The following is a 19,096-nucleotide window of genomic DNA, read 5'->3' as shown; positions in this document are numbered from 1 at the left end:
GCTTTAGGACTCTATGACTCTAGATGGACCTCTCCAATTTCCACAATCTGGGAGGAAAGCAAAATATTAAATGGCTGATGGCTCTCAAGTTAATATCAGAAACAAAGTACCACATATGAATTCATCCCAGGAGATGCTAGTAACTGAGTGAAGGTCCACAAAGTGGGTAAATTCCAAGAGCAGCACTGCTAATGGTGCTTTTACATGCTATGAGAAAAAAATTCTTAACATTCAAAGGAGCCATCAAATGACTGGGTGACGCAGAGGGTCCTCTGGCTGGGAAACAAGGACTCATCAGTTACAGTATTAATATGCTTGGTGTGTGGTCATCTGTACTTCAAGGTCATAATCAACAGCAGCTTGCATTTATATTGAGGCTTTATCATATTAAATGTAACAAGGAGTTCATAGGAATGTTACCAGAAAAAATATGACACCAAGCCCTGTGGAGATTTTAGACAGGTGATCAATAACTTAGCGAGCAATAACTTTTAAGAATCTTCATAAAGGAGGAGGGTAAATGTTTATGAAGTGAATTCTAAAGTGGAATAATTAAAAAGGATGCACTGGAAGAGGCTTGGAAGAATACAAAAATCTTGAATGGTTGGTTGGTGTGCTGAAGAAGGACATAGAGATAAGAGGGAGAGGGCTTTGAACCTCAGGATGAGAATTTTCAAGTAGAGATGCTCCCTATTCAGTAGCTAATATGATAGGCAAATAGGACATTGAACAAATTAGGATAAAGATAGCAAACCACTAGGTGACTTGAAGTTATGAAAGTTGCAAAGTGGGAGGCCAAGTTGGAGAACATTGGAACAGACCAATAAAGAGATAACAACGGCATAAATAATGATTTTTAAGCAAGAGTTAACCTGAAGCAGGTGAGTTGGTTGGTGGTCTTGGTGAAGCAGCATATATGTGGTCAGATTCTAGCTTTTTGCTGCAAGTGATGAACAACTTCTCAAATGATTCTTAAAGTCTACTGAGCTAAAAAGCACCAAGTGCAATGCCTGGTGTATAATCACATTATGGTTATGATACTGAACAAGCAAACTGATCATAAAGAATTCTATTAAAAGTTCTTTAGCTGTAAATTTGTCTTCTGATGAAAGATTGTTGTTTCCAGATCTGCTGAGTGTTTCCAGCGCTTTGTCTTTATTTCAGATTTCCACCAACTTTTCCTTTAATATATCCAATAACATATTGGTTAAAAAGGAAACATCTTGAAAGATGTTATACTAGTTAGAATAGCTAATATGTTTCAGGAGAGACTGGTCATTCTCCATACTACTTGATTGACAATTTTATTCACTGGCGGGATGTGGGCATCGCTGGCTGGCCAGCATTTATTGCTGGTCTGTAGTTGCCCTTGAGAAGGTGGTAGTGAGTTGCCTTCTTGAACTGCTGCAGTCTACCCACTAAACATTAACCTACAAAGTTCTTTAGGGATGAAGTTCCAGCATTTTGACCCAGCAACAGTCAGGACGATGAGTGGCTTGGAATGCAACTTGCAGGTTCCTATGTATCTCCCAGATGGAAGTGGATGTTGGTTTGTAAAGTGCTTAGGATCATTGGTGAGTTTCTGTAGAACATCTTGTAGATAATCTTGTGGATAATACACATTGCTGTTACTGAGTGTCAGTGGTGGAGGGAATGGATGCTTATGGATGTGGTACCCAATAAAGTGGGCGGCTTTTTGTCTTGGATGGTGTCAAGCTTCTCGAGTACTGGCGGAGCTGCACTCATCCAAGCAAGTGAGGAGTATTCCATTATACTCCTGACTTGTGCCTTGTAGCCTCTGACCTGCTCTGTACCAAATGTATTTGTATGACAAGCCCAGTTCAGTTTCTGGTCAATAATCACTCCCAGGATGTTGAAAGTGGGGGTATTCAGTGATTACAACGTCATTGAATATCAATGAAGTGGTTAGATTGACTCTTATTGGAGATGGTCATTACCTGGCATTTGTGAGACACACGTCTTACTCAAGAACCTGAAGGCAACTAATAAATGAACATCTAATTTCTCAAAGAAGGGAGTTTTCATTCTTCATAGAGATTAGGATAGGAGCTTGAATGCAGTCAGTTCTAAGGAAATGCATTAAAGTAAAACCAGTCTAAACAAATCTAACACCTTACATAAAACAGGTCAACTCCAAAACGAGGATATTAAAGTACATGAAAACGATTGTACCAGTGGTTGTTGTTAACTTGTGCACTGCATATTTCAATCAAAACCCAGTCACACAACATTTTATGTAAAAAAAACAAGTTCAATATTTGTGTAGGTTGCTATAAACATGCTTTAAACATTCCAGTCACTTATCTTTTTATTATTTAAGACTCAAAGCCTTTAAACTTGTTCTTTTCTTATACACAGGATACAGTTAATTCACAAAACTTTATTCTTGCAGGCACAGAAAATATACAGCCATGTCCCCACCCATTAGAAGGGGAAAGAAGAAGATCTGAGTTTGGTGCCAGCAATTAAATCAACCAATGCCTTCCCTACAGGCCCAGACCCTTGGTTGTCACCCCCTCCCGACCCTTTGTCCCAGGAGCTTCCAACACACTCAGTCAAAGCTTATTTTCAGCTGAACTGACTGCATTACTGAGCAATGGATTATGAGCATACCTACTCAGCCTCCTTCCAGAGGATGCATTTGGTTGGGGTCTTCCTTATGCAAAATCCCCACCACCCATCCCCATTAAGTTTTCCTGTTCAAAGATGGTGTTGTTACATTTTTCATGAAAAACCTTGATAGCTTTCCTTCAAATTTAATTGTGAAAAATGACCAGGTCCACAGTTCTTTCCATCATCCTAGAAAACAAAGAAGTCTTATTTTACTTGCTACAGCTATCATTCTCTATCAATTGGTCTACCATGCTTCTTTTAAAAATTGGAAAAGTTAAGGAATTATACAATCACAAGAAAACTGTGAATTTTCCCATCAGCTTGAGGGATTCTGCTTCCTCTTTGTAGTCTCAAGTCAAATACGATTCAAACAGAGGCATTACTTCAAGGAAGGTGTTGTGCTCACTCCATGTACTACTCAGTGTTGACTCCCAGAGCTTCTTCCTGTGTAGAGGGACATGGGGACTGTGTGGGATTGACTTCAACAGATATCTGGCTTCTACTCCAGACTCTCTCTCATCTGTGCATCAGCGGGGTTATTCAACAATGAATTGCTGCATGATTGAAACAAGCTGCAGATGAGCCTGATTACTTACACAACACGCACACACTTTTACACGTATGGATATACACACAGGTGCATTTTCCAAAGGAGAGTTAATAGGTTGCCATTCAAGATTAGGAACCAGAGTTTGTCTTGGAGTCATACAGCACATACAGTCCAACCAGTCCATGCCAAACATAATTGCAAACTAAGCTAGTCAGTCCTGCCTGCTCCTGACCCATATCCCTCAAACCTTTCCTATTCATGTACTTGTCCAAATGTCTTAAATATCTTACACATCCATCACTTCCTCAGGAAGTTCATTCCACACGTGAACCACTGTGCAAGAAAACTGCCCCATCTTTAAACATCTCCCTCCTTAAAAATGTGCCCCCAAATGTCTTGAAAGTCCCCATCCTAGGGAAAAGACATCTCCCACAACTGACTAAGCCACTGACAGATGGTTTTGAAATGGATAGCAAAATGCCCCCAGCAACTCGGGATGTCAGAATTTTTCTCTTTTTTTAAAAAAACAAGAGTAGATAGTTTCCAAACGCGCTGCAGCCCAGTATTATAGAACCTCAGTAAAACTGAAAATAAAGTTCAAACATATTTGCTGTTCCCAGTACCTGTAACATTTTGAGGGATCTGCCGTTTCAGGATTTGGCTTTCCAGAATGCTAAATCTCACTAATCTCCAAATTCCACCAATTACCCTTTACTACTTAATACAATGTTTCTAGTTAGGTGGGTTGTGCTAAACCAGAGAGAAATCTGAACCACAGGGATAAACATGCTCAGTTGGGAAAGAATTAAACAAAACAAACTGCTACTCTTTCCCCGGAAGATCAATTACTGAAACCTTAATTTTCCCCTCTCCAGGTGAGGCATTGGGAGTGAAAGGGACAGAAACCTTGCAGAAAACCTCAGCTTAACCCCACCTGACCCAATCATCATTTATGAGCTGAGGGAGAAGAGTAGGCAGACATAACCGTCACCTTACCTAGCCTTTGCAGGGGTGACAGGATGGCAAAATCAGGAACAATTGAGAGCTCCCCCTCCTTAGCCCAAGTGTGGAGACCGCTATCACTCAACACAAATCAGGGGCCTTCTGATCCAAATGCCTCTTGCATTAAACTCTCTAGCGCATTTGTCAATTGAGTCATGTGAGCTCCGTCATTGCATGAACCCAATAAAAACCCTTCATAGACCAGTGAGCATTACACGGAGGTCATGTCAACCCAGGTCAAAAACAAAGGCATACAATTCAATTAGGCATGTGACCACGCTTACTACTGATACACTTGGAAATCTCACCATTTTAACCATGAATGCAAACCCCACCATCAACTTCAATAGGGAATAGACAATGAATAAAACCTTTTGGAGCAGTGAAGGGAGAGTGCTGGAAGCAACACTGGATCAAGGAGCAGGCTGGCACACAAATGATCTTCTGACCCCTTTTCAAACAAAGCACTCAAATCATGTGCTGGAGAAAGGGGATTGGGCAGACAGGCAAAGTCCAGTTGTCTGACAAGGGAGAATCAGAAATCCAAGAAAAATGGGAGGGAGACAAAATGCACACTTGAAGAAGAAATCAGTACCACTATGCAAGTTTCTTCTAGATTTATTGCCTTGGAATGTGCGCTCACTTCAATGAAGGGGCATTTGGCAGCACAATGATGGGGGCATTTGGCAGTGTCCCAAGTTGCTGCTCCATCATACAGCAAAAAAACCCCTACACTCCTGTGCCAGAGTGGGGCATATAGAACAAAACATCTCTTGTCCACCTGCAAAAGTAAATGACAAAGTTTAGTCTTAAAAGGGGGACAATGTGAGAAATAAAAGCAAGCTCCAGGACAGGGATTACAGCATGCAGTCTATTCAAACATTACAGACACAGATTCTTGTACATCAGGCTCTAGTCAATATTCTTTACACAGCATCTTAGCCAACCCAAAAGAAGAAATAAAATCTTACAAAATGGTGCATAAAACCAGTGAGGATATCTACACATTAGTACCGCAAAGAAACCAAAGGGTCGACCGATACAACAGAAAGGACCAGTACTACAAGGCCAGGCAACCATGTTCACTTTATAAATTATTGGGAGTTTTAGTGGTGTTACACCCTCAGGCAGCTGTTTCATATCTTTTAAAGATTTCTGATATCCTAAGAGGTTAAGGTACAAATATTATTACTTAAATACGCACACTGTCCATAATTAACTCTGCCTATTTAATATTTATTATGATGTACTACAGACAGATATAAATGCACACATATCAACAGTGCCTTGTGCGATTTGCACCCATTCTCACAAATGTATTGATTATGCAGTCTGTATGTTAAAAATTGATACTTAAAAATTTAGAGCAATTATGGAATTCAAAATCAGGTTACAAGTTCAGTTCTAATGAAGAACAACTCTCAGCCCATTAGTTCTTTTTGCCAGAATATCAACTCTATCCACTTACCAGTAAGGCTTTTTCATATTTTCACCTCAATAGATGGACAAAGCCTTGGCTACTCATGTCACCCAAAGGTTAACATGTTGAACATCCTTGCAACCTTTCTCTGAACTGATCAGATGTGTGGGTCCTGGAGAAAAATCTGAGATTCCATGAAAATCCTGTTGGTATTCCACAAGAACTGGTGCTGCCACATGTAATGGAGCAATGGCCATATTACTCCAACTAACTTCCTGATGATCTCCTCGCCAGGGAGGAGAAAGTGAGAACGGCAGCCCAAGTTGTTGCATGATTCCTTGTGATTTGCTCACAAACCCATTCCGAATGCAGGAAATAGTCATTTAGAATCAGGAATTCATGTAAAAGACCTGATTTCCATTTCCCAATTAACTAACTGCTATAATCTGTAATGATGAAACTTGATCTCGTAGTGGCTGTGCCATAGATCCCCACAAGCATTCAGTCTCAAGAAACCGTTTACTTAAATTGTCCCTTTATTCATTTTCAATTCCCAAACTTCCATCCTCTTCTCCTTTGCCAACACAGCCATTTTCTACCAGGGTCGATCAGGAATTGATCAGGAGCAGCAACCATAGGCTGATTGTAGCTACCTATTCCTATCCAGGATCAGATGACTCAATGCAGCACAAAGCAAGATAGAAGCTGACAAATTTCGGCCAGGCGATTTTACTCCCCCTGAACTGACCTCCTTTCTCATTTATCCAATACTAGCCTTTATTTTGGTTGCCTTAAAGTGAAATTAAGTTGCTAAGGGTCAACAACATCATTTTAAAATTGAGAGATGCATTTTGTTACATATTTTAGCAGTCTGTTGTGAGATGAACAAATCCTGTCAATTTGTAATGATAGAATGGTTATGGCACATAACCAATTGTATAAATTATGTCTTTTTTTGCCAATCACTTGGTCCCTCTACCAATGGGAAATCTTTCTCTCATTTCATGATATAGACTCCTCTTCCTGAAGACTTCCACCAAATCTCCAACCTCCCCCAACGAGACCAATCTCTGCTTCTTCAAACTACCCTATCAAAGACCCTCAGCTCAGAACATTCTCATAAATCTCCCTGCACTCTCTCTCCAGTGCTTTGTCAGCCTTGGCCTCAGCATACCTTCGGACAAATCAGGGTTCTATAAAGGTTCATTACATGTCCCCTGCTTTTGTACATCTCTATCTATAAATCCTCAGGATCCCATCAGTCTATTTAACCTAATGGCAGAATGGAACCGAGAAGTCACATGGCCTACTCCTGCTCCTATTTCTGATGTTCTTATAACATAAAGAAGTGTAAAGTTCAATCTAGTGACCAATGTACTTTGTATTTAATCAGAAAAGAAGCCCTTTGAATCCTAGTAGCCTGGCTATAAACTTATTCTTATTTCTGTGCTTCCCCCAGTGGTACAGACTGGGAAATGTCAAAATTATATCAGGATAATTTAAAACCTGAATAAGGCTACACCAATTCCATCTGTAGATTTTATTAACCTGTCTCAGAAACATTAGTCTATGAATTAGAATAAAAATGAAAGCAATCCTCGACTCTAAAACATGTGTAACAGCTGTGAGTGCTGCTATGATTATTAAATATATTGAACCAAGACACTGTGCAAAAAACACAATCATATACATTATAATAGAATGCAATATACTTCTCACATAATACTCATTTCCATGAACTTTCTCCTACTTCTATACCCACTAGTATCGTACCCCAGTGTTATAGTTGATAGACCTTATCTTTGTACTGCACCCCTGTGTTTTGATTGACAGTTCCCACCAAAACAGACCCCAATGTTATTCACTGACAGACCTCTTTCCACCAGTACTGCACATCAGTAATGTACAGTGGCAGACCTGTACCCACCAGTAATGTACCTTAATCATATCCAGTGACAAACATGTATCTAACAACACAGCACTCCAGCATCAGTGGCACACCTGTATCCACCACTGTATCTGTTGTACAGTGATATACTTGTACCCACCAATACTCTACTTCAATGAAATACAGTGAAATAACTGTATCCATTGTGTATTGTATCAAAATGTTATACAGAACAAATTGCTCTCTTCAGACACTACCCACGCTTGGAATGCTGAATCTAGAATTGTAGATTCTAGCTGTTTCTCTCAGTTACAGATGAGAGCCAAACACACTTACCAAAATTTACTCAAATGCTGGTAGCCAGATTGCCAACCAACTCAAGGCAGACTCAACTCAACCAACACAGACATGAACTGTACTACAGCGTACCCTGTACAACACAGCATCTAATATGACTGCTTCCAGTATACACTCTCCAGGTGACTTCCTTCTTGAGCTTTTGAAGGAGGTCTGCTTTGAGAATTTCCTTGCAGATTGCATTTGGGAGTGTGGACAGCTTAATTCAGAATATGGAAGCATCACCACAGAGGCATTTTGTTTGGACCATTACCTGGCAAGGGACTTGCCCTGTAGTAAAGGTGGTATCGGTCAACCCTTAACACCAGCATGACTGCATTACATGATTTTCTGTATAGGAGACAGGGAGAAAAACTGCGTGCGCGCATGTGTAAAAGACAGTGATTTATGTGTGAGAGTTTAGAAAGGCAGTGACTGTGTGAAAGGCAGAGTGCCAGAGTGTAGTGTGTGAGAGAGACCGAGACAGTGACATGTGCATGTCAGTACATGTTAGAAAGATACAGAAGAGGGAGACAGAGAGAGAGTGCATGTGTGCACGCGCACGCACATGAGACAGACACAGAAGAGCTCATTTCACAATGGAGTTCAACAGTCACTGATGCCTACACCGGCAGCAGGAATATCAGACTCCTGAGAGACAATGCCACTTCACTCTATCCTGGTTGAATAACAAGGTCATTATTTGTGTGTATCATTTACTCAAATCCTTCATTTCAGCTTGTTCCTTTTCCAGCATGACAGGAAGCCACAGAATGCGGCAGTGCACCAGCGGGAAGAGGGGGGGCAGCTGCCGGGGGGCTGCCTTTAGCATGTCACTCTGCATAATGCATGATGGATTCCACGTAGTTGCCAGGAAACAAACCAGTCACTCCATTCATCACTCCTTCATACCAGCCGTCATCATTCTTCTTCAATACATAAATAATGGCACCCTCTTGAAAAGACAATTCGTCTTCTTTATCTTTTGAATAGTCATAGATAGCAACCACTGTGAATAGAGAACAGGAACAATTAATAGTGGCATAATAGCTCAGGCAATAACAAAGAAAAATGAATCTGTTAAGTAACCTCAAAGTTCAACTGGTCCATGCCACAAGCAAGGTTGAAACTTTATTGCTGGAACAGCACAGCAGGTCAGGCAGCATCCAGGGAACAGGAGATTCGACGTTTCGGGCACAGGCCCTTCTTCGGCCTGTGCCCGAAACGTCGAATCTCCTGTTCCCTGGATGCTGCCTGACCTGCTGTGCTGTTCCAGCAATAAAGTTTCAACTTTGATCTCCAGCATCTGCAGACCTCACTTTCTCCATGCCACAAGCAAGGCCAGTATGAATTGCCTATCCCAAAATGCCCTTGACGAATGGCTTTCTAGGCTACCTCAGAGGCCAGTTAAGGGTCAATTACAGGGCTGTAAGTCTGGGTCTAACGTAGATCAGACTAGAAAAGTACAGCAGATTTCCTTACCTATAAGATGTCCACGAACCAGACCAATTTCTGCAAAAATCAATTATATGTGTCAAGCTTGCCATGATTGAGATTAGCTTTATATTCCAGATTTATTAACTGAATTGAAATTCCAGTTGCTGTGGTGGGATTTGAACTCATGCCCCCACAACCTGAGTTTGGATCTCTGAATTACCTGTCCAGTGGCATGTGCTGATTTAGGATCAAAAATGTGATCTTATGGAAGTAGTAGGTAAACTGTAGTAGTAAAAGGATTATTTTACATTCGTCTGCATCACAGAGGAGTCTATTCAGTCAGAAAGGAGCTAATAATGAAATTAGATAAAAGTAAATAGGTTCTTGGTATGAAAATGGTTTTGCATTGACCAGTGAGCATATACAGTTTTTATTAAACCCACAATGAACAAGCATGTTAGAGGAAAACCATCTCACACAAGAAGAAATAAGCGAATCAAAACCAGTCAATCCAAGGTGTGATTATTACCTGAGAGAGGATAAAATTAAGTCTAATGGACAACTTAAATCTTTTTCACAATTTAACAGTTGTATAAGCTTGTATGTTAAGAATTATATAGCAGACAAAGTATGTTCACATTAATGACTCATTAATCATCCATCCCTATATGTCATAATCAGACCTACAGCTGTTCTTGATGAGGTCTATAAATTATGCAGTCGTCATAATTCCACAACAAAGAGAATTTCCCTTTAACAAACTGTAAAATGCTTAAACTAAAATAGGGACTCATTCTCCGAAGAGAAAGATTTAAAATAATAAAGAGACGAATTCAAAGAAATTGATTGGCTTTATCTGTCTCAATTTCCATTCTTGTAAGAAACTTGGCTATTTGGTAACTTCAGAGCAACTCAAATTTTGAACCATTGGACAGAATCTGTGGGAGAATAAGGCAAGCGTATAAATTAAATTGTCTCATTTTGTGCAAGAATAGAGGTATCTCGGGATGTATGTATAAAAATCTTTAAAGGCAGCAGAAAGCTGAAACGGAAGTTAACATCCAATAGAGGCAAAGTATAAAATCAAGAAAGTTACAATAAACATTTATAAAACACTGATTACACCACTAATTTGTAGCACTACGTCCAATTCTAGGCACCACGCTTGAGGAATTGTGGAGAGTTGTTTCCCAAAATAACAGCATATAGGTCGTGTGTTATGGGGAAAGAGTGGACTGCTGTTTGTTCCCCTGTGTACAGAGAGGTTAGCAGGGGATTTGATAAAATGTTTAAAGTCATGAATGGTATTCATAGATTGAATAAGGAAAACTTTTTAATGGGAGAAGTGTCTATAACTAGAAAACACAGATTTAATAGAATGGGCAAAGAACCAGAGGGGCATGAGAATTATATTTGCAGAATAAATTATAATGATCTGGAACAGGCATGGAAGCAGATTCAATAGCAACTTTCAAAAGGGAATTGGATAAATATTTGAAATGGAAAAGGTTGCTGGGCTGTGGAGAAAACCGGAGGTGGGTCTAATTTCAACTAATTAAAATGCTATCAGAAACTCTTAAGCAACAGACCATCAGACCAACATCCAGCATTCGCTGGGTTATCAAAAGCTATCAAAGGAAGCAGTTCATAAACAAAGAAAAAGTTTCATGTTAAACGCTCAACTTAAAATCTTTCATTAAGGTCAAGCAGCCTGAACTCCAGGTTCAGATCATTACATGTGGTTTTGAACTTGATTACTGTCACATTCAAAAAACTAATCTTTCTGGCATATTGTCAAAATAAAAGCCCCTCTGTACTTGATTAACCCTAAACATCTGCAAGATCAGTAAACCTTTAGGAATACAGACATCAGAAAGAAAGCCTCTAGTGATAGATATTCATAAAAGCTGGAACCTCCTGATGAAGACTCCTGAGAACTGCTGGAAAGTGCATCAAGATCATGTCATGCAGTGTAAATAGAAAAATATGAAAATAGCAAAATTGTGAGGAAATGCCAGAAGATTGACCTGATACAGATCTTTAAGAAAATCAAGGGTTCTGAGGAAGTGGGCATTGAGAAGATATCTCCACTACTCAGGCAGACTAAACCTACAGGATATCCCAGCAAATTCAATTCAGAATCTAAAATGTGGTATGGATATGAAACTCTGTCCCAAAAGTGAAATGAATTGTACAATTGCAGTTAAGAAGAAACTAGAGAAACAAATAAAGAAGAAAGGTTTAGAAGAATATGATGATACGGTTGGGTGAAGAAGATGCTCATGTGGAGCATAAACATTCTATTCTGCAGATTCTATGCTATTCTACATAATTTCTATTCAATATTGAAAGATATCTGTGGAAATGTATGTCTATTGCAAATGTCTCAAGGGACCTTGGCACAGGTCACAGTATCAGGCCAGCCTAGAGATAGTACATTTTATTGACAACTCTCTGACTGAGATCTTTGAGGGGGAATGCTGCGGATTACATTGAGTTCCATGTGTTTCAGTAGGTTAAGTTATGTGCTGAATCAAAAATTAGTATCGCATCTGCAACTTGAAAGCACTGCGCATCTTTCATATGCTGGGTAACATTGTTTTTTTCAAAGCAGTAGTCTGGTCTACAATATAGGAAATGAGTTTATGGTTGAGAATCTAGACATTTTAGAGAAAGTAAAAGACATCATTTTTTATTTTACCTGGCAAGGAAAGTAATGTAAGATGAGGTGTTGAGTCACTTGTCTAAAATCAGGGATTGAATTTTACAGCTCTGCCTCCCCAACTCCTTATTGGAAAGGGGAGATGGACATTAAAATAAAGCTGATGGCCAGCTTCCTTCTGAACATGAACTGCCCCATATTACGGAAGGATGAGGAAAGAGACGGTAGCACCTGAAAGCCCATTCACTTGTTGACCAACTCAGGCCCTGAACTGGTTGCTTAAGGGACACATTCAACTACCAGCACAATAAAGTGATAAAGTGTGGCTGTGCAACGGGCCACTCAGCAAGTTCCAGAGAATCATGAAGGTAGGATAGCACATTGGGACACATTGTGCTCAGTGGAGGCACTTTCAATCCACCTCCCCACAAGATGATAACCCCTTCCTTTAGTGTTTCACCATGAACCCAGCCTATAAAATCCTCCCCTCCCATCACCATCCTGTCCACAGTCGGAGTCCCCAGCCATAACCCTTGGATTCATCACCAACCTCAGGACTACCTGTAGTTCCAGCAGTGACCACTAATTGCTTTGAGTGCTGCTGACAATACAGAAGTCCCAGTTAATCAGACTGACCAGCAGTTCTCAAGGGTTGGGACTTCCTATCTTGGAGGGACTGCCTATCTTATTCTCAGATAGTTAACTATGTCCCAACATATTATCACGGTGACAAGAGTTTGGTCCCCAATAAAGTTCAACCCAGATGTTGGTCTTCAAATGCAACACACTCAATCTACAAAGAGACATGCTGTACACACCGTCACATGATGCTTTCAAGTAGATGGCATGCAAAGGAAGGATCATGGGGTCTCAGTAAAATGTTACCTATACTGCTGGCAGGAAGACTCCAGATGCCAGCATTCACTTACAGATTGGCATTGGCCAGTGATGCCGAACGCTGGAGAGTATCTCACATCAAAAAGCATGACAATGTTATGAATTACTGAAAATTTACTGGATGTGGAGATGCAGCCAGAATGGAAAGTCAGAATGATCACCACAAATTTTGTTTTTTTGTTCCACTGACCTTTCTCCAAATAGTTCTTGGGTGCCCATGGTGGATCCTCCTCAGCATATGGGTCACTGTACTCTACCACAGCTGTCTCTTCTTCCTCATAATCCTCTGGTGGCGGGGGAGGAGGTGGTGACTCATCAAACACTACATCAGCCGGTGGAGGAGGAGGAGGTGGAGTGGAGCCATCTGAAACTGTAAGTTTATATCATGTTAAGCAAAAAGACTTGCAGTCAGATAGCACTTTTCTTGACCTCAGGACATTAAGAGTTTCACAGCCAACTAAGTATTTTGAAGATAAATCTCAGTCACAGTAAAAGAAACATGACAGACAATTTGTCCTTTGTGGGAGCTTGAATTGGACAATGAGATAAGTGAGCATATATATCTGTTTCAGGTGTTGGCCGAGGACAATATTAGCCTGGGATATTGAGAGATCCCCTCATCCTTGAATGTCATACGTTTAAAACCAGAGAAGAGATGGGATCTCAGTTTTAAGCTCTTATTCAAAAAAAATGGTTTCTCCAACAGTGCAACACACCCTCAGTACTGCATTGGAATGTCAACCCAGATTATTATCTGGGGCAGACCTTGAACCTGCAATATTTCTGGTTCAGAGGTATTCATAAGCAAAGAAAACTTGCAATAAGCTTTCAATTTGGAACAGGTTATACTTGGAGTATCTGCATATTGGTTGCAAAAAACCTCTTCCCTAACTCCATGTAATTTATGCAAGTTCTACAGAAGATAATATTTTGCTAACATTAGCAAAATCATTTAAATTTTCACTGACAAGAGTAATCTTTATTTTGAAAATAAATTTGCTTCCATCAATTTCAAAGTCCCAGCCTCAAAATAGTTTTAGTGCCATACATCAGAAATATAAATGCTGCCGTAGCCTGTCTAGCTTGTGACAAACCTTCATCAGCTGGCCAGTTCTCCATCCAAAATGAGACACAGAGTCGTCAAGCATCACGTGAATCAGCTAGTATAGTATTTAGACACTACTAGGATATGGTACAGACTCCGCACCGACTACAGGATGAATACTTCATAGCTGGCACTTAGAATCTTCGATCAGTTTGAACAACTTCAAGACAAACACTGAAAGGGCATAGACAGAAAATGACAGAGAGGCACCCAATTGGTAACTTCACCCAGAAAATGCCAGATGTGGAAAATGGGAAAAAGGTTACACTTTTGAATTCAGATTGCAGAAGCTCACCTCTGGAGCTTTGTGCTGAATCCAACACTAATTCTTGACTGACATCGTGGTGGACATGTGATGCCAATGTGGGACTATGCCCATCATGTATTTTCAGGAGGGACTGGGAAAATAGGGACAAATGAAAAGGCAGCTGTGCAAAGAGGTCATAAACTGGGAAGTATTATTATTACAGCTCCCTACAGATTTTAAAACCCATGTATTTGTGCTGGGCAGAACAATTTTAACACCAATAAATGGTTTTCAAATATGATGTACTCAAGAAGACTGCTAAGTGACATTGCCTTTCACCTGAATTCTCAGCTATAACACACTACACTTTGCATTAACTGCATCTATAGGGGGCACTTAAAATTAATCGTTGGGATATCATGGACATTGTTTGTTTCTGCTTTACTTTCCATTCCAGCTGACAGGATTCTTGTTTTGACCTGCCCCATTATCTGTGCTTTTATTATCTTCTCATGATGACAAGATCGTTTTGGTCTTCATTAGCAACTGCACTGGCCAGATCACTGTCAACCTCAGTGAACATCTTTCCTTCTCTTCCACATTCTAGAGAGTGACCATAATCTCTGCAACACTAGGTCATTCTTCCATGACTGAGCTCTGGTGGCTTGCCAGTGATACTCCAAATCAAACCCGAACAGATACAGTGCTTCTCCTACACCAAGGTCCAGCTCCCCACATATTCTGCCCATGGAACACATTACATATACATCCTTGCTCCAATTTCACATACATGAATTCACTACTTGCTTTGCAGTTTCCATTACATTGGACAGAATGTAGTCCAAGGGAGTGCTTTGCAAAACACTTTAGTCAATAATTATGCCAGTGATTGCTTTGTGACTTGTCTCTTTAATTGCTTCTACAATTCTACAACTGCATTCCAACCTATGCACTTCTGCCCTTCAACACTTACATAACCATGATCCCTACAACTCCTAGAATATTTAGAGACCAACGTCAACAAAGTTAGACCTTAACCACCTCTCCAATCTTCTTGCTTGTCTCTTGCATCTACCAGTGCTAACCATTTCAAAAATTTTATTGTTTCCTTCCTGTGTCTCCCCATTGCCTTATTCATCCTGTACATTCTGCACCAGTTTTTAACTTTATCAAAAGCTGTGAAATATAATTAACTACCTCTGCAGAATGGGACCTCGCTCTTCCCTTAATCCCTTTCTACAGTTCTAGTTCACACAAGCATCCAATTTCCAGTATTATGTAATACCTACAATAAAGCCATGGAGCAATCCTTTCCCCTTGCACCTGTTGGACTTGCTGCTTTTCTTTTTACTTATAATGGAACTCTAACTCTGCATTCAACCTGTGCTGTACCTATCCTGAAGTGTTTGAAGCAACAGAACAATGAAAGCTTTACCATGTGTGTAACCAATATATTACCTACCCTGGAGTGTCTGAGGGGACAGTAAAGTGGGAACTTTACTCTATCTAATCCTGGTCTAAACATGTTTGATGGGGCAGCATAGAGGAAGGTTTACTTTCCATCAAGCAACTGTTGTACCTGCCCGGGGAGTATTTGTTGAGACAGTGCAGAATAAGCTATACTTTACATCTGAGATGTCCATGTACAGTGATGGATAAGTTGAAAGTGTTTCTGGTTCTGATTGTTTTGTTCTTGGTGTAATGTTTTTGCAGAACCTCTCTGGATACAGAGAGCCTCACTGTCCATGATAGAATGTGGAAAGAGTGGACTTACTGTTATCCTGAACTCTGGCTACGAAGCCCATCAGCGGCAGTTGAGGTGTAACCTGCAGAATAGAAGGTGGCGGTGGAGCCAGTGGCGCTGCACACAGGAGCAGACACATGAATGATGGAAAGGAAAGGAACAAACACCCATGAGAAGCAGGAGAGGAAACATTTTCAAGCAAAACAAGAACACAACTGCAAAGCAAAGCTGCATCAACAAACCCACATCACAGTCAGAGCCAGAAGAGAGAGGCATTAGAAAGAAAATGCCGCTCACGGACACAAATTATCAATGTCAGGAGCAAGAACACATTCAAATATATCATTTGCACCAAGTGACTTCACAACTGCTTAAGAATGAGGAAGATGATGTTAATTCAGTTTCAGCCTCCTGTAAGCACATTTATTTCCATACTAGCCTTTGTCCCACAGAGCTCCCTGAGATCTAAAACACAGGCATAATGTTCAGACGTTAACCAGGCTTTTTCAGGTGACTACTTATGAATCCCATGTCAGGAAATGATGCCAAATAGTTGGGTGGGGTCACTTAAAGATAAATTCCTTTTGTTGGCTTAGTATTGATTAAAAAGAGCAGTGATCCTAATGTCAACACTTGGCAAACACTGCTGCACGCCTCCTTCCAGTCTGGAGAACAAGTGTTCATCATTACTCTCTACTTGTCTCTTAGCCAACTTTTCTTTTTTATCCATGCTGATTAACCCAATAGTTTTACATTTTTTCTAAAATTCACTCATGGGAAATGGATGTCACTGGCTGGACTAACAATTATTGCCTGTTCCCACTTGGCCTCAAGAAAGTGGTGGTGAGCTGGTGTAGTCCATATGTGTTAGGGAGGGATTATTAAAGATTCTAACCTAGCAACAGTGAAGGAATGGTAATATGGTTCCAAGTCAGGATGGAGTGACTTGGGCACATCACAACCTACAAGTTCCTCTCCATCTATTTTCTGCCTTTCTTAGTCTTTATGGTAGATATCACAGGTTTAAAAAGTGTTGTCAAAAGAGCCTTGATGAGTCACTGCAGCGCATCTTGTAGATGGCATACATTGCGCCACTGTGTATTGGTGATAGAGGACATGAACATTTAAGGTGATGACTGGGATATCAATTAACCAGACTACTATTTTGTATGGATAATGTTCAGCTTATTGAGTGTTGCTGGTGCGGTACTCCACAAGGCAACGGGAAGTATTCCATCACACTCCTGGCTTGTGCCTGGTAAATAGAAAGCAGGAGTTGGAGTTACTTGCTGCAAAATTCTTCACCTCTGACCTGTGTCTTAGCCCAATATTTATATAGCTAGTCCAGTAAGATTTTAAAAGGTTAATGATAACACGCAAGATGTCAATTTTACTAACAATTTTTTTGTACAGCACTTTATCTAAAGTCAAAAACTGTGATGCTGGAAAAGCACAGCCATTCAGGCAGCATCCGAAGAGCAGAAGAGTTGACATTTCAAATATAAGCTTTTCCTGATGAAGACCTTATGCTCGAAATGTCGACTCTCCTGCTCCTCAGATGCTGCCTGACCGGCTGTGCTTTTCCAGTGCCATTCGTTTTGACTCTGATCTCCAGCATCTGCAGTCCTCACTTTCTCCGAGCACTTTAGATAAAGTCCACCTCAATGCATCCTTTAAGACACTTCATAAATTAAGTCACTCACATTTGTTCAACAAAATTTGCCTTTAAAGAGTTTATGTCAGCTGTCATCTATTAACCCAAGCTTTTCCAAATGACAATTAACTTTATCTCAGATTATTGTCAGAAAGATTTTCATCAGCAAGTTTTGGTCTATAGCTCTTTGTCACAGTCATCCAGTCCTTTGCCACCACTCTCAAATACCACATTGAATAATACAGCGCAGTACATGGCCTTCGGCCCTCAATGGTGTGCCGACCTTTTATCCTACTCTAAGATCAAACTAACCGACATACCTGTCATTTTACTATCATCCATGTACCCATCCAAGTGTCGCTTAAATGTCCCTAATGTGTCTGACTTTACTACCACTACTCTGTGTAAAGAACCGACCTCTGACATCTCCCCTTAACCTTCCTCCAATCACTATGATTAGATCCCTTGTGATAGCCATTTCTGCCGTGGGAAAAAGTCTCTAACTATTCACTCTATCTATGCCTCTCATCATCTTGTACACCTCGACCAAGTCGCCCCTCACCCTTCTTCGCAAATGAGAAAAACCTTAGTTCCCTCAACCTTTCTTCATAAGACATGCCCACCAGTCCATGCAGCATCCTGGTAAATCTCCTCTGCACCCTCTCAAAAGCTTCCACATCCTTCCTATAATGAGGCGACCGAACTGAACACAATATTCCAAGTGTGGTCTAACTAGGGCCTGTGCCCGAAACGTCGAATCTCCTGTTCCCTGGATGCTGCCTGACCTGCTGTGCTGTTCCAGCAATAAAGTTTCAACTTTGATCTCCAGCATCTGCAGACCTCACTTTCTCCTCCTAACTAGGGCTCAATCTCCCCCCGCAAATAAAAGCCAACACACCATATGCCTTTTAGCAACCCTATCAACCTGGGTGGCAACTTTGAGGGATCTATGGACATAAAGCCCAAGATCCACACTGCCAAGAATCCTGCCTTTAACCCTGTATTCTGCTTCAAATTCAATCTTCCAAAATGAATCCCTTCACACTTTTCCAGGTTGAACTCCAGGAATGGCTGATGAAGGGCTCCTACCCAAAACGTTGATTTTCCTGCTCCTCGCATGCTCCCTGACTTGCTGGACACTTCCAGTACCACTCTAATCTTGCCCCTACCCTCAGTCTTCTGGCCATGCTCTTGCTCCTCACGTAAGTATAGAATGCCTTAGGGTTTTCCTTAATTCTATCTGCTAAAGCTTTCTCATGTCCCCTTCTAGCATTCTTCAGTTCCTTCCTGTCTACCTTGTAATGCTCTAGAGCCCTATCTGATCCTTGCCTCCTCAACCTTAAGTAAGCTTTTCTTCTACCTCTTGACTAGATGTTCTACATCCCTTGTCACCAAGGTTCCTTCACCCTACCATCCCTTCCTTGCCTCAGTTGGACAGAAACCTCCAATTTCTGTCATGCATTTTCTTGAGAACATCTGTTCCAATTTAGGTGCCCCAGTTCCAGCCTAATAGCATTGCA

At 40.7% G+C, this 19,096-nt stretch overlaps 1 protein-coding gene across 9 annotated transcripts in view; it reads right to left on the bottom strand.

Moving 5' to 3' along the window:
• Positions 1 to 2,316: 2,316 nt before the first annotated feature.
• The window catches only part of LOC122551374 (abl interactor 2), a 149,120-nt gene continuing 132,340 nt past the window's right edge, over positions 2,317 to 19,096 (bottom strand). For 8 of the 9 annotated variants that reach the window (XM_043693145.2, XM_043693144.2, XM_043693150.2 and 5 more), the window contains 3 exons: positions 15,953 to 16,039; positions 13,017 to 13,196; positions 2,317 to 8,839 (listed from right to left, as the gene is read on the bottom strand). In XM_043693145.2, the coding sequence (XP_043549080.1) occupies positions 8,664 to 8,839; positions 13,017 to 13,196; positions 15,953 to 16,039 (443 nt within the window). In that variant the 3' untranslated portion in view covers positions 2,317 to 8,663. The remainder of the gene's footprint in view (positions 8,840 to 13,016; positions 13,197 to 15,952; positions 16,040 to 19,096) is intronic. The other variant, XM_043693148.2, reaches the window with a different exon arrangement.

This window comes from Chiloscyllium plagiosum, unplaced genomic scaffold, assembly GCF_037043375.1.
Source record: "Chiloscyllium plagiosum isolate Xiang-an unplaced genomic scaffold, Cpla_swu_hap1 HiC_scaffold_7, whole genome shotgun sequence".
NCBI lineage: Eukaryota > Metazoa > Chordata > Chondrichthyes > Orectolobiformes > Hemiscylliidae > Chiloscyllium > Chiloscyllium plagiosum.
Note: the sequence above shows the minus strand (reverse complement) of the source record. Positions and strands in the feature narration are given on the sequence as shown.